Raw genomic sequence first — 14,852 nt, 5'->3', positions numbered from 1 at the left:
TGCGCATGGTACGGACAGCATCCCAAGCCTCCTTCGCCGACTCGTACTCCACGATGGACATCATCACGTCGTCGGGAACGGACTGCGAGATAGCAGCCATGGCTCCCTGATCCTTGGCCTCGTCGACGTCTTCTCCGGTGATTGCCGACCACACGCCCATTGGCTTGAGGATGATCTTCATCTTCGCTGCCCACAACTGATAATTACCTTCTGTCAGCTGCGGGTATTGGATCGGCACTCCGACGCTCCTCACCGGCGCAGCCACGATGATCATCCCATCGCCAGAGCCGCTAGCTCTGAGCCTCTTGCTCGGCGGCGTGTACTTTCCGCCGTCACCAGCATCGCTCTTCTTCAGTGACTGATCTCCCATCGCTACACACCGTCGCCGATTCGCCTCCGGCCACAACCAGGCTCTGTATACCAATTGTTGGATCAGACGCCGGAAGACACACGCGTACAGGTGGAGGAAAAACGATGAGACACACACGAGAGATTTTTTTGGTGACGTTCTACTTTCTCCTCGGCTTTTCTTCCTTTATATCTCATTGTTTGGTTACAGAAGGGAAAACGTGTCCGGTAAGGATCCTACCAAAGCGCCACGATCCGGTTAGCTCGTGCCATCCCATGAGCTCCTGAACGTGTCTACCACGCGATGCTAGACTGAAGGAAATGGCCTGATGCAAACGGATGCATCTCAGGCCCATGCAAATGCATGCACGGCTCGCACAAGTTACGGCTCGTGGCTGACAAACTAGCTAACAAAAACAAATGCTAATTAGACGTGACAGAAGGTGTACGTGCTAGCCTATACTCAACTAATGCAAGCTAAATCTCAGAAACAAACATGCACTATTCCCTACGTGCTCGCTAAAGCAACATGATTATCTGACACCGAGCACCGCGTCCAATACCTGCATCATGATTAGGAAGCAACGCAGGGGCATATGCAACATCCACAAATTGATCAGGCGTAGGTGTAGACACGGGCACCGGTGGTGTAGAAGTGGTAAAGTTAGTCGGAATTGCATGGAAAGGGAATACATTTTCATCAAACACAACGTCACGAGAGATGTAGACGCGGTTGGTATGAACATGTAAGCACTTGTACCCTTTGTGAAGAGAACTATACCCGAGAAAACGCACTTCTTAGACTGAAACTCTAGCTTGCACTTGTTGTATGGATGTAGGTGAGGCCAACATGCACAGCCGAACACTTTGAAGACTATGTAGTTTGGAATCTCATTAAGCAGAAGTTCAAGCGGGGTTTGCATTTTCAGAAGTCTCGAGGGAAGCCTGTTTATAAGAAAGCAAGCTGTGGAGAAAGCATCACTCCAGAACCGAAACGGAACGGATGCATGAGCTAGCAAGGTTAAGCCAGTTTCAACAAGATGACGATGCTTACGCTCGGCAGTACCATTCTGCTGATGTGTATCAGGACATGACACGCGGTGCGAAATCCCAAGTTTGTCAAAAAACGAGTTGAGGTTGTGATATTCACCCCCAATCGGATTGGACATGGATGATTTTCTGCTTAAGAAGACGCTCAACGTGTGCTTGAAACTGAATGAAGACATCGAACACATAAGACTTACGCTTAATAAGATATAACCAAGTAAAACGGCTGTAAGCATCAATGAAACTGACATAATAATTGTGACCACTAACAGATGTCTGGGCATGACCCCATACATCAAAAAACACAAGCTCAAGAGGATGCTTCACAACACGACTAGACTCTGGAAAAGGAAGTTGATGACTCTTGCCCCGGTGACAGGCATCACAAATAGTTTCAGCAGTTTTATTGGACACAACTGGAAGATCATGACGATGCAAAACATGTCGAACTATGGGAGCCGCCGGGTGACCAAGGCGCACATGCCAGTGTGTAGGCAACACACGAACACCACTGAACACCTGAGGGGAGAACGGCATGGAAGGTGGGCGCGGCGCATTAAGTGCATACAGGCCATGGCCAAGACGACCGCTAAGTAGAACGGCCCTCGTGTCCCGATCCTTGATAAAGAAACGAAAAGGGTGAAACTCAGCAAGGACATTATTATCACGAGTAAGTTGAGGGATGGACAACAAACTACGCTTGGCAGAAGGAACACGAAGGACATTAGATAGATGTAATGTGCGAAAATTGTGTGCAAGAAGAGAGGCCTGACCAACATGGGAGATGCGCATACCTGCTCCACTGGTGGTGTGCTCCTGAGTAGAGAGCTTACCCATCTCGCCAGTGAGGTGGTTGGTAGCTCCAGTGTCCATGTACCATGCAGGATCAACGGAGTAAGACAGAGTGCGGCCATGATCATGACTCGTCACGGTGGCGGCGGCCTGCTTGTCGTTCCCTTTTCCATTGTTGCCGAGGCCCAGAGAGTCTTGCTTGTAGCGACGATGACAACGAGAGGCAATGTGGCGCTCAAGGCCACACAACTGGCAGGCCTGTGGGGCACCACAAGAAGAACAGCACGCCATCGGCCGGTTACCACCCGTGATGGTCGGAGCATTGCCCCGCGAGGCCGGTTGTGAAGGAAGCGCCATTCTGCCACTTGAAGATGATGACCGCTGGGGCTTGCCACGAGTTGCGGCATTGGCGGAGGCAAAACTGGGGGAGGCCCGACGCGCCTTAATGTGCTGCTCACAGCCAAGCAGACGTGCATAGAGCTCACGAGGTGGGAGCGGGTCATCGCGGCCATGAACATTCTCAATGAGATTGTCATAATCATCATCAAGCCCATTAAGCACGAAGGTGGTGAACTCCTCATCCTGCAGCGACTGACCAACTGAGGCCAACGTGTCGGCGAGACCCCGCATCTTGTTGAAGTAGTCGGTGATGCTGAGGTCACCAAGCTTCGTCTCACCCAGCTCGGTCCGTATAGAGTGAGCACGCACCTGATACTGAGAGGTGAAACTGGTGTGAAGCGCCGCCCCCGCCTCCCGGGACGTAGCGGCGAAGATGACCAGTGACGAGACACTCGGGGTGAGCGAGGACTGGATGGCGGAGAGGATGGCCTGATCCTGAGCCACCCAGGTGTGGTACGCCGGGTGGTGAGAGGGTGGACATGAGATGGAACCATCAACGTAGCCCTCAGATAGCGACTCCGCAGAAGAGGGAGCACCTGGGCATGCTAGGACAGGTAGTTGTCCGGCGCGAGCTTCACCGGCAGCAGATGCGAGAAGTAGAACGGCGCCGGCACTGTGGCCGAATCAACATGGGCATGCACCACCCCAGGATACATTGAGTAGGGCGGGTAGGATCCGGGGGAGACCGCCCCGGGAGCGCCGTAGTGGGCCGCGGGGGCACCGCAGGGTGCCTCGGGGGCACCGTGGTTGGCCGCGGCCGGAGCCACGTGCGGCGAGGCAGCCGCAGCCCCTTGCGGGTGCGGGTAGAACGCCAGGTAGGGTTGAGGCGGCGTGGGCGCCAAGTAGGGAAGGGACGGCGGCACGCGTAGTAGTGATGAGGTGGCGGGGCGCCATAGGGCTGCTGCGGGGGCGGCGCCGGCCAAGACGACGACGGCGGCGGTGCATCATAGGGTTGGGGCGGCGCCGGCCAAGATGACGGCGGCGGCCGCCCACCATGGATCACGGGAACGCCGCCCATAGGAGGAGCAGCGCCAGGGGGCACCGCACCAGTCGGGGTGGCGGCGCGGTCTCCCGATCCGATCGGGGAGTGAGGCGACGACGAGGCACCGTAGGCCATCGCGAGAGGCTGCGAGGCTGGGAACGGTGAGGCAGTAGCAAGGGCCGGCACCGCGGCGGCGGGAGCAACCGAGGTCGGTGCGACGGCGGCGCTGGCGGTGGCAGCGGAAGACATCGATCGTAACCTAATCTGATACCATGTAAGACATGTGATTTAGGAACTGCTCGACACCCCTAACCCGGAGTGTGGCTATCTCATTATATAGAGGTACCCAAGGGGTACAATACAACGTTACAGTACATGTATACAAAGGCTACGTGTATATACAGTCTAACATGGAGGAGGGAGGGGATGGAGAAGGGAGCTAGGGAGGGAGGGGGCTACGGCGGCAGCAGCTGGCGGCAATGCGGCGGCGGCGGACGCGGGTTGCGGGGGAGAGTGGGTGGAGTGGAGAGGGGAGAGTGAGGGGTGGCCGGGCCGGGTGGAGAAGATAGGATGGCTTTAGCATTACGCTCTTTACGGCAAAGCGCTACTGCTAAGCCCAATAGCAGTAGCGCGTTAACTAAACAGACACTATTGCTATAACTAGTTTGGTGGCAAGGTCGTGGCAATTATAGTAGTAGCGCTGTTTACTATTGACGTGCTACTACTATGTGTGCTTCGTTGACGTGCGCTACTGCTAAGTAGCAGTAGCGCCTTATTTTAAACCGTGCTGCTGGTAAGACTCTGTGTATAAGGTTTTCCGTAGTAGTGAAAGTCTAGGTCTACATCTTCGAAAAATAATTTCTCTTGAGAATCTTTGCTGTGTGCATTTGTAACCCTACCCGTTTTCCCTTGCGTCTATTCTTAATCACAGGAAAATGCAGTCCGTTGAAGATTCTGCCCAACCAATGGGTCACACTGACTGAGAAGAAGAGAACATTTTCTCATACGAGGTTGTCTTGAAGGCGTAATCAGCCGAACAATACTCTGAATACAAAATTTTAGTATTTCAAACATAGTTTCGGCCCTTTAGATGACATCGGATGGTGATGACCCAATCATGAAAGTTTCTCATTTTGACGATATGACACTTTCTCGTATTGAGAACTTTTCGATTTGTGGCCATCTTAATCAAGTTTTTGACTATGCCCAAATCTAGTGTCAACACATACGAGGCTTGGTTAGAACACCATTAGAACACTCAGCAGGAGTAGGATATTACCTCTAAGATAGAGGGCCCAAACCTAGTAGATATTTCTCTTGTGAATCCTGTTCCTAGATTCTCCACGCCCACCTTGTTTCACAAAATCCCCAAATCATGAGTATAGCCGTGAAATACCTGCGACCTTTCGACAAAAGAAAATGAATTATTTTATTACCACATAATAACACTCTACTCACTAGCCTATTTATAACAAGTTCACCTCTCCCTATCCGTCATCTTCTTCCCCATCTGCACCATACCACGACAAGCTTGCTGCCGCTGGCGCACCCCCAATCATCGCTGCTTCAAGCACCTCACGTAGCTGTTATGAGTAGAAATTGCACCACTATAGAGGGCAGCCGGTGCCGCTCGAAGCTCGCCGGTGTTTTTGCTGCGAGGAAGCTGAAGACTGCTATGAGCGATTGCAAGCACCTGGTGTAGGAACGACGACCGGGCCGGGCTATGAATGGCGATCACTTGGGCTGCAAGCGATGACCCATGGTGCTACAACAACAATGAGTGGTGCTGCAAGCCATGTCGAATGGAGCGGGGGGAGCGGGCTTCCTACAACCATGGTGAGGCGATGCTGTGCTGCAAGCAGTGGTGGGACGGTGGTGCTGCTGCGAGGAGGGACCAGGGGTGCTGAGATGGGCGGTCAGCCGGTCGGCGCTGCTGCTAAGCAGGAGTCTTGGTGCGCCGGCAATAATGACGGTACGAGAGCGAGGGCGAGTGGCAACAAAGACATTGCAGAAATCTTTATGGTGACACTGCATATGGAGAAACTTGGATCAAATTTTGAGGCTACTAGGCGGTGACAAGACTGACATTGCAGCAATAGTTTATCTATAATATAAGAACCACAGAGGGGTACCAAGACAGCTCCACATACAATTGTACAGTCGAATATGACAAAGCATGGTTTGGAAGGGGAATACAGCCATACAGTAGTTTACATTCATGTTCTCAAGCACAAGCAGAGTCTTTTTAAAACACAATTTGTGATGCATAGCAGATTGGTGCTGCAAAGCGTTCACGATCGAGCACAGCAGAAACAAAGCAGAGTCATTCAGCACAGGGTGCAGGTGGGCATGAAGCCGAGTCTCAGAAGAAGTCTGGGCCTTGCTGGAAGAACTCAAGGTCTGGGTGAGTGCTTCCACCTGAAGGATTTGAATGCCTCGAATGCCTGTGTCAACAGAAAACCAGGAGGTTGGCATACAACTGTTCATCAGAGTTTCAGCCAGTAACCACCCCTAAACCCCAGGAGGATGCAACTAGGAGGAGGATGCAACTAGGAATAAGCATAGTTGTTTCGATTATATGTTAGTGGACTGTGTTCAATGACTTCCATGACACAAGAATATATATAAGAATGGTCATGATGTTGCATTGGATGTGAGTTAGGCATCAGTGCGAAAAAAATGAACTATAAGAACAGTTTGTTTCTTACTTGAGACAACAAACCTTTCTAAAGCGGTAGTATCAGGTACAATAACAGGTCATCTTGAGCCTTACCGGTTGCCAAGCATAAAGTGGGTCCATAGAAAATGTTAAGAAAAGCTAACTTACCTCACAAAGCGAGATGGTTCAAATCCTGGAACATCAGGCGGGCCAATTGGATCGTAGCGACCACCGGGCGGAACACTCTTATTAATATTTGATTCCGTTTATGATAGAACAAATACTGCAATGGTATATTTAGTAAAAGTAAAATGAACATACCCAAGGTCACCAAAAGGAGTAGAAGGATTTGTAGGAAAGAAACGTGGATCATTTGGACGTGTAGTAATCAAATAGGTTCCATGTTAGACAGTACAGAGGAGCAAATGTAAAGAGATTCCACAGATAATCAGCTAACATATTACCAACGTGCATACTACCACCTGTCCCACCACTGCAAAAAATAAGACACATGGTTAATTATGTGCGGAAGAACTGATCTGTCGATGCTTTTACATGTATATTATGGTTGGAGACAGACCTGTGAGGGTAGAAGCCAACATCAGGAACAGGGAAGGTGTCATCATGACCAACTGGAGCTACTGGAGGATAAATCAGCCTGTACCACAATACATAAACAGAAATATTAGCCCCGTTATCAATATCCTATAACCAATTCACTGGTAGCCTATTTATCCTACATAGAGTGCTAGTGAGTGCAAATTTTGGTAAAACCGGAATTGAGTTGACATGAACAGGCCCCTTCACTAGTTTGTGCACTTGTAAAGAAAATTCTTAGGAAATTCAGAGTACTATAAAGTGTCAATTCAGGCACATGTACCAAATTTCAAATAAATAAATAATCATATGCGTGATGTAGCAAAAGGACAGGACAGAGTATAAGTATAGAGCAAAATGATGTTCTTATATATATGCGTACCAAATTAGATGGCAATAGAATATGCGTCAGGACATGCATGCCCATGAAAAGTGAACGAGGCCAGTTGATATCAGGACCGAAGGCATGTTCCAAGACATTCAGCTTGTCATTGAAGGCGGTGTAGGCATGAATGAAGTAGAAGAAAACTAGAAAAGACTCACTAGTGGCTAAGCCTTAGAGATTTCAAATCAGATTGAACAGGACTCAATAAAATAACAACAAAGTACAAAACGGTGAATAAAGGAGTGCCACACAACAGAAGAATGGGACATACAAATGGTTGTACCTTGTACTTGGGGTTTCCCACAGAACATTTTCAGAATTGGAAGTAGAAGTGACAACAAAGTACAAAAAAGGTGAATAAAGAAGTGCCACACAGAAGAAGAAAGGGAAATAGAAATGGTTGTATTCGTACCCGGCAGGTTCAATCATCCTTATACTCCGGTTTTCCCACAGAACATATTCAGAACTGGAAGAAGTTCCAAGAAGGTACCAAAAAGGTGAATAAAAGGAGTGCCACACAAAAGAAGAAGGGGAAATACAAATGGTGGTATTCTTACCCGGCTGGTTCAGTTATCCTTGTACTTGGGTTTTCGCACGTAACATTTCCAGAACTGCAAGGAGAAGTGCCACGTGTTAGAATTATTGAAAAATGGAGTCAGCTACAACAGAAAAGCTTTGGAAGTTAAACTTTAGTCAAAGGAGTAAAATCATCAGAATATTACCATAAAAGCCCAAATTCCCCAAATAATGATATTAATTCATTTGTACCAAGTAAAAGTGCAACATGGAAGTAATTACAGAGGGTAATATACTAGATTATTTGTTTGCGATGAGATAAACAGAAACTTAGTCTGATTTTTAGTGTCAAAGATGGAGATGGGACATGCCTTAAAACCCAGCATAGAAATACCTGTTTATTGACGAACTGCTCTCAACATTAGGATTCTGGGCGGCAGCAGCATCCTTACCATTCAATTCAGCCAATAAGCTTAAGTTCAGGATATTAATGAAGTCCGGAAAATTCTTGTACAAATCTTTATACTTCCTGGTCTGTTCTTCAGAGAAGAAATCCTTCACACTATATACACATAACCAGGGCCAAAAACTCGAAACTATAAACTGGAATATCCAGACTATTCAACATAAGGCCAGTCAACAGAGCAAGTACTCAAAATATTTTACATAATGATAAACTTAACATGACAAAATTGTCCTCTTGGCTGCACTGGGTCTTGCTTAAGAAATAAATTAGAAATAGATTTAATATCACTTATTGCCCCTTGTATCACACTGGATATCGATAACCATATCTTGTGCAGAAAATCATACTCAATCAAACAGAATACATTTCTATACTAAGATAGTTGTAGCAACCCAAGTCATCACATAGTAGAATAGAGCAAGCACACTAACAGGTTGGCCGAATTCATAAACAGTCTCTATAAGTCTAGCTCATCGTTACTAGTTATACCATTTATACTGTTCCGCTTATAGCGACATCATTTCTATAAAGCTTGTTAATACAAGTGAAGGGACTTGACAAAAAGAATGTGCATACAACAAAGCACAAAAAACCATCACAGTAGCTCAACCATTAATTGAAGTAGTCTTTACATATATAAAATGTCTCCACACATAAAAAAGAAGCAGGTCTTGAGTTCAAATAGCATGGCTTCATGGGTTTCAATTTCAGTTTCAACAAAATTTCAGCACCAACTGAAATCACTGAAATTCAGTTATTTCAGTTTGCATTTCAGCCAAAAGGCCGAAATATTCATTTGAATTTAATTAAATATTTAAAATTTTCAAAAAATATTTGATTTCCTGTGTACTACTGAATTTGCTGAAATATTTTGACCGAAACATAATATTTCAGTTTCTACTGAAATTAATGAAATTCAGTGAAATCTCACTGAAAGTGAAAACCATGCATGGCTTACAATTCATGTTATTATGTTACCAAATATTTTAGTCAGCCGAGGTGGCAACGATGGTGATAGAGTAAACCGACCATCAACAAATTTCTAATTTAGCCCCACTTGTTAGTAACCAAATAGTGGGAAGGTGAAAAGATCATCACTACCGACTGAAATATTTTTGGAGTGAAGATTACCACATAATGTACATGTCTTAGATCACAAAACATATTTCCGTGTGAAGCAAGTGACATGTGTTCTAGTAACAATAATAAGAAAAGCACATGGAATCTAAGAATGATATACAACAATAATAACAAGACTGGAACATACTTTATGTGGACATTGCAGGGTTTCTTGTGTCGTGCCTCAAGATCTCGCGCATTAATAGCAAGGAAGTCAGCAATCCGTAGACATTCCATTAAGATGCACTTCTTCTTGCCCTCCTCCTCCTTGGAGTACAAAAAGGCATAGCAGTTGTACATACTGTTCCAACCCTCAAATCCCACCTCCACCTCGTCTAGAATCAAGAAAAATAAAAACATTAAATATATAATTAAAGGCTGGCAATTACAATGCAATTCAGGACTCTGCAGAGTCACTTTCCTCTTTCATCTCACACCAAAATATAACTTAATTAATTCCCATCGAGTGAACCAACTAGACAGACTTTAAACTCCCATTAGATATTTACAATTTATTATATTCCAGCTAGAATGACGAGTACATTAGTTCCACAATGCAAGCAGGAAAAGAAAGCCACCGGTTCCATTCATTTAATGACCGGATGTTCCGTCCCTCACTATTGGTCACAACTATTTAGCGTAAAGCTAAGTTTTAAAATTCGGATTTCAATTCCTCGCCTATTAAGATAAGTTTGACCCTGAAAATAATTCCAATTTTATCTCTTCTAAAAAATGGTAAGGTCTGCCTTACGTTGTCTTTTCGTCCAATTCCCCTCACCTCCCTACGTAAGCTCTGTCCCCATGCCACCTCAATTTTATTTAATTTTTCCCACCGATTCCTTGAAAACCAACTAAACTGCCCCACTTCTTATTTTTACCAAATAAAATCATGTTTCATTGGTAAGTCAATAATGTTATGAGGGTCAGTCCATCAAACATGGTGTCTTATCCCTTAATTAGTGTCCTAGTTAATTAAGCAAATTTGTTAGCAAAGAGTCAAGTCAGTTTACAGACTGTATTAGAATTTGAATAGATGTACGGGATTGTTGGTCAAGTCTTTTCTATACTTTAGAAAAGGGCCGGACCCTCTAAATAAAGCTGAGAAGAATAGTGCCGTTTACTTTTATGTACTTCTCAGTAATTAAGGTGGGTTATGTATGTAGTAGAAGCAGCAGCTACAAATCACAGCCACCTTCACGCCTCCACCTGCCAACCTATTTCATATGCCGTTATGGCCGTGACCCCCTCCAAACCCATCTACTGAACCACCCCGCCCATCACCTCCCTTCTGACCTTGCCTAACCATCACCGGTGGTGAACGCAACTATTTGGTTATGTTTGACACGGTCAATACCTAAACGCTGCTGCTTGCTGTACATATACGTACGTACATATTGCACTAGTCAATATTTATGTCTAAAGCTACCTTTTGTTGGGCCTTGTCAATGCATGTACGTGAGTCTACCATAGTATTAGCGATATGTCCGAACTTGCGACTAAAACTACTCTTGTACTCGTACTGAAAACATGATTATGCGTGACAGCAGCGGTAGGGCCCAGAAGGAGGTGGCGACCAACGGCCGTCAATCGGCGAGGCGGCGACCCGCTGCGTGTGGGTCATCGACTGGCGACAGCAACTCACTAAAATATCTAGTGAGATATTTTGAGTGCCGGTACTTATTTTTAGATTGTAGTCGTATTTTTTGCACAAGTAGTATATATCTAGTATTCTAGTGATCTCGCTCTTACACAGTTGTATTTATACATGTTTCTCCTTCACAAACTCTGCCACACCTAAAAATTACTCGTGCCACCGCCACTGACTATCACCTCGACTCAGGATCAAGTTCTGCCATTGCCCCGCTTCCACAAGCTCGACTTCCCAACATATGATGGTTCAGTCGATCCCCTTGGTTGGCTCAATATGTGCAAGTAGTTTTCTCGTGGGTAGCGCACATAATGGGGCCGACAATGTTTGGACTATAGCCTGCCACCTCACCAATGGGGTTCAGTTGTGCTACTTACAGCTTGAGCTAGACTTTGGCATGCCAACATGGGAGCCGTTCAAGGAGGCCTACCACGCTTAGTTGGGCCATCACTTCGTGCAAATTCCTTGAGTGAGTTGGCGCATCTGCCGTTCTTGCAGACTACACCAGCAGGTTGCTAGTGGTCAAGTGCCACAACAATGATCCATTAACATCACCCCAATTACGGTTTTGGTACATGGTCTTCGTATTAACGTTAAGCTTCAGCGGCCATCTGACCTCCACACTGCCATATCCTTTAACAAGGCCTATGAGCAGCAACATTTCCCTCCAACAACATCACCACACCAGCCTTTTGGGCCTACGGGGCCTTGTACCCCTCCGATCTTCCTGCGGTCAATGCAGTTACATAACCTTCTTCTCCAACACCACTACTAGCACATGTTCTTCCATTGAACACTACATAACCAACCCACCCACAACAGGTTCGGCGCCTGACTCCAGCTGAGTTTGCAGAATGTCATAGTCAAGGCCTTTGCCTCAACTGTGACAGATCTATGTTCGGGATCACCGGTGGATGCGATTCTTCTTCATCGAGGCAGATGACTACGACAAAGATAGCTCCACAACTGATAGCACCCATGGCCCCTAGGAGGTAATTGACAACCTACAACTTGCAGATATGCTGTTTTTTGAGGAAGGGAGATAATGTTATGTGGCTAACTCATCATATGTGGAGTTTTGTCCCTTAATTAGAGTGCTAGTTGATTAAGAAACTTTGTTAGGAAAGGGTCTAGTTAATTTGGATATCGTAGAGTTTGAATAGATTTATTGACTTATTGGTCATGTATTTGAATAGATCTACCGGCTTCTTGGCTGACCCATCTCAATAAAGCAGAGAAGATTATTGTTTTTTACTTTTATCTACTTTTCAGTAATTAGGTTTATGTTAGTAGTAGATCCTTGCAAATAAGTATTGATTCAATTGGAAGCTAAAGTACGCAATCACATAAACAATAAAGCAGTAGGTAAATCACGGCCTTTACAATACAAAACACATGAGTAATATGAACGTTCTCTCTTATGTCCAAAAAAACATAGTTTTTGCAATGATGGATTCTCGAATGCACAAAGACAAAAGTAGAAATTATATAATAAAGTGACCATGCCTTTGTTAATTTCACGAGAATCCGAGGAACATGAATTTGCAATGATGTTATTTCACAACAATTTGAGAGAGTGAATACACATACAATACAGAAAAGGAATTTGTAAGAGCTTTAAACTCTTGTTCAATAAAAAGGTGGCGTTCCTGCCAGTTGCTAGGAAAAAATCCTCGCCAAAAATCAAATGAAAATAAATGTGTAACAGAAGTGCTGCAAAAATTCCTTCAAAGATATTTCAATCCAATCAAAGAAGACTTCAACATTGAAATGTACCTTGGTATATAAACTTAAAACCAATCGCTTCATCATTGTTTCAATTAATAATTTCTAACAGAAGGAAGTGGTTGAATTTGTGAATACAATGGCAAGCATGTGCAAGCATAAGGAAATGTACTTTTTTGAAGGTTTATGTTTTAATTGATTCACAATCTGTAGTTCAAATTGAGTTATTCAGTTACATGCATGTGTAACCAAGTTCGTTTAAGGTTCAAATTACTTGATATTAGCTTTTGGTAAGTTCTGCCGGCCAAGCACTACAACATACTGATCTACTATGTTTGAAAAAATTCTGCCATGTTTAGCAAGCACAGAGCAAGGCAGCAAGTAAACCGTCGAATAATTAAAGAGACTCCCACATGATGAGGTGACTAGAATTTGCTGGCTGTTTCTTGATGTTGGCAAGGCTCGTGATGCCATTTGTTTTTATGTCTTCACTTGACAAGTAATGTGCGGCATGAATATCAGGAAGGCTGAGTGAATTAATCCAGTGGTCTTTGGCCATACGATTCGGTGGTTATTTTGATTTATGTAGGGTGGAGATCAAAGGTTGTAAATTCAATGGTGGATATTGAGATCATAGCTTTAAATAGCAGGCTATGTGATTCTATGTTTGGCGCTAAATTGACGTTATAGCGCGCTAAATGAAGCCAAATTGTATGCGATGCATTTTGGCACGAGGCCCCTGCAAACGCTATAGCACCGAGGTAACACGCTATTTAATACTATGATTGCCATGCTATATCTTTAGGTGGGAAAACAGAAGGTGAGGTGGTAAATTCAAAACCGGTGTATTAACTACAGTAATAGAGATGTTAGTATATATAGAACATAACATTGCAACGATCAAGTAGTAGTACTTTTGTAGTTCCGTAGTGATCCAAGTCTGAAGCCAGAGGTTCAATACAGAACTTACGAAATTTAGCATCTTAACATACAGTACACTACTAAGTTCAGTCACACAGCAAATTTGAATTACCAATTCTGAAATAGGAGTTTCACTCTCCACTTCATGGATTGAACTGCTAATTTTAGATCAGAATATATAAACATAAACTTCAGCTCAAAAAGGATTCAGAATTCTAAAATGGCATACTGTATTACTCCCTCCGTCCTAAAATAAGTGTCTTTGATTACAACTTTTTTTTGGACGGAGGGAGTACTAACTACCGGAGAAGATCAAACAATAGATCATAAATCTAGGGAAGGGACTGATTCTCTGAATTAAGTTGACAATTAAGCACTTAAAGTGTTTTGACTCAGGGACACATTTCCCAAATCAACCACGCCTGAAATACAAGAAGCTGCTACTGACATTGCACCATTTACACCTAAATATAGCCGAACCATCGATCTACATCTATCCACTCGGGAACTCAACCCGAGAATCATCATCAGATATGCAACAGGAGCCCTAAACATGGAGCCGTTAAACTGTTTGACTCAGGGACACATTCCCCAAATCGACCACGCCTGAAATAGATCTACATCAATCTGCTCGGGAACTCAACCGGAGAATCATCATAGATATGCAACAGGAGCCCTAAACATGGGGTCTGTCAAATCCTAACTTGCAGACTACAGTACGCTCACACTAAAAAACACATATATACGTACATAACATAACCCCTAGGGCTAAGGGCGTAAGGCGGAACGCACCTGCGGGCAGGCGATCCATGAGCGCGGCAGGACCGGCGGCGCAGAGGGAGTATCCGTCGGCGAGGAACGCGGCGTTTGCAGCGAACGCGATGCCGTCGTGGGCGGAAATGAAGACGGGGCGCGTGGCCCTCACGACCGCCATCGCGGCCTCGGCGGTCACCATCCTGACGCTGTAGGCGTCGGTCGTCGGTCACTGCGCTCGGTCGTGGAGGCGGTGGTCTCGCGGCGTTCTGGAGAAGTACCTGTTTATTGACGAATTGCGCTCTCAACGTCAGGCTACATGGGCAGCAACAGGCAGCGTCCAAATTAGAAAATCCATATTACCAGGGGTGGATCTGGAGGTGAGCACGGAGGGAGCGAGGGCGGGTCGGGTGTGGGGGCGCGGCCAGCAGAGCGGAGGCAGTGATGCCGGGTCAGACGTCGGGGAAGGGCCGGAGACTGCAGCGGTGATGGGAG

The 14,852-nt window shown here is 45.4% G+C and overlaps 1 protein-coding gene across 1 annotated transcript; it reads right to left on the bottom strand.

Moving 5' to 3' along the window:
• Positions 1-5,930: 5,930 nt before the first annotated feature.
• Positions 5,931-14,559, bottom strand: LOC125516454 (probable proteasome inhibitor). Its single transcript, XM_048681891.1, has 10 exons — positions 14,397-14,559; positions 9,459-9,645; positions 8,120-8,287; positions 7,767-7,820; positions 7,622-7,675; positions 6,808-6,885; positions 6,692-6,720; positions 6,545-6,606; positions 6,396-6,472; positions 5,931-6,012 (listed from the first exon to the last, which is right to left on the bottom strand). Exons 1-10 carry the CDS (start codon positions 14,557-14,559, stop codon positions 5,931-5,933), a joined length of 954 nt encoding a protein of 317 aa, XP_048537848.1.
• Between the last annotated feature and the right edge of the window lie 293 nt (positions 14,560-14,852).

The sequence above is a fragment of the Triticum urartu genome, chromosome 6 (genome assembly GCF_003073215.2).
Source record: "Triticum urartu cultivar G1812 chromosome 6, Tu2.1, whole genome shotgun sequence".
Classification (NCBI taxonomy): Eukaryota; Viridiplantae; Streptophyta; class Magnoliopsida; order Poales; family Poaceae; genus Triticum; species Triticum urartu.
Note: the sequence above shows the minus strand (reverse complement) of the source record. Positions and strands in the feature narration are given on the sequence as shown.

Coding starts and splice junctions, on each gene's coding strand:
- LOC125516454 (XM_048681891.1), bottom strand. CDS start 14,559: ATGGTGACCGCCGAGGCCGCGATGGCGGTCGTGAGGGCCACGCGCCCC. Junction 7,821..8,119: donor AGCAGTTCGTCAATAAACAG/GTATTTCTATGC, acceptor TTCTCCTTGCAG/TTCTGGAAATGTTACGTGCG. Junction 6,013..6,395: donor GAACCATCTCGCTTTGTGAG/GTAAGTTAGCTT, acceptor CTGTTGACACAG/GCATTCGAGGCATTCAAATC.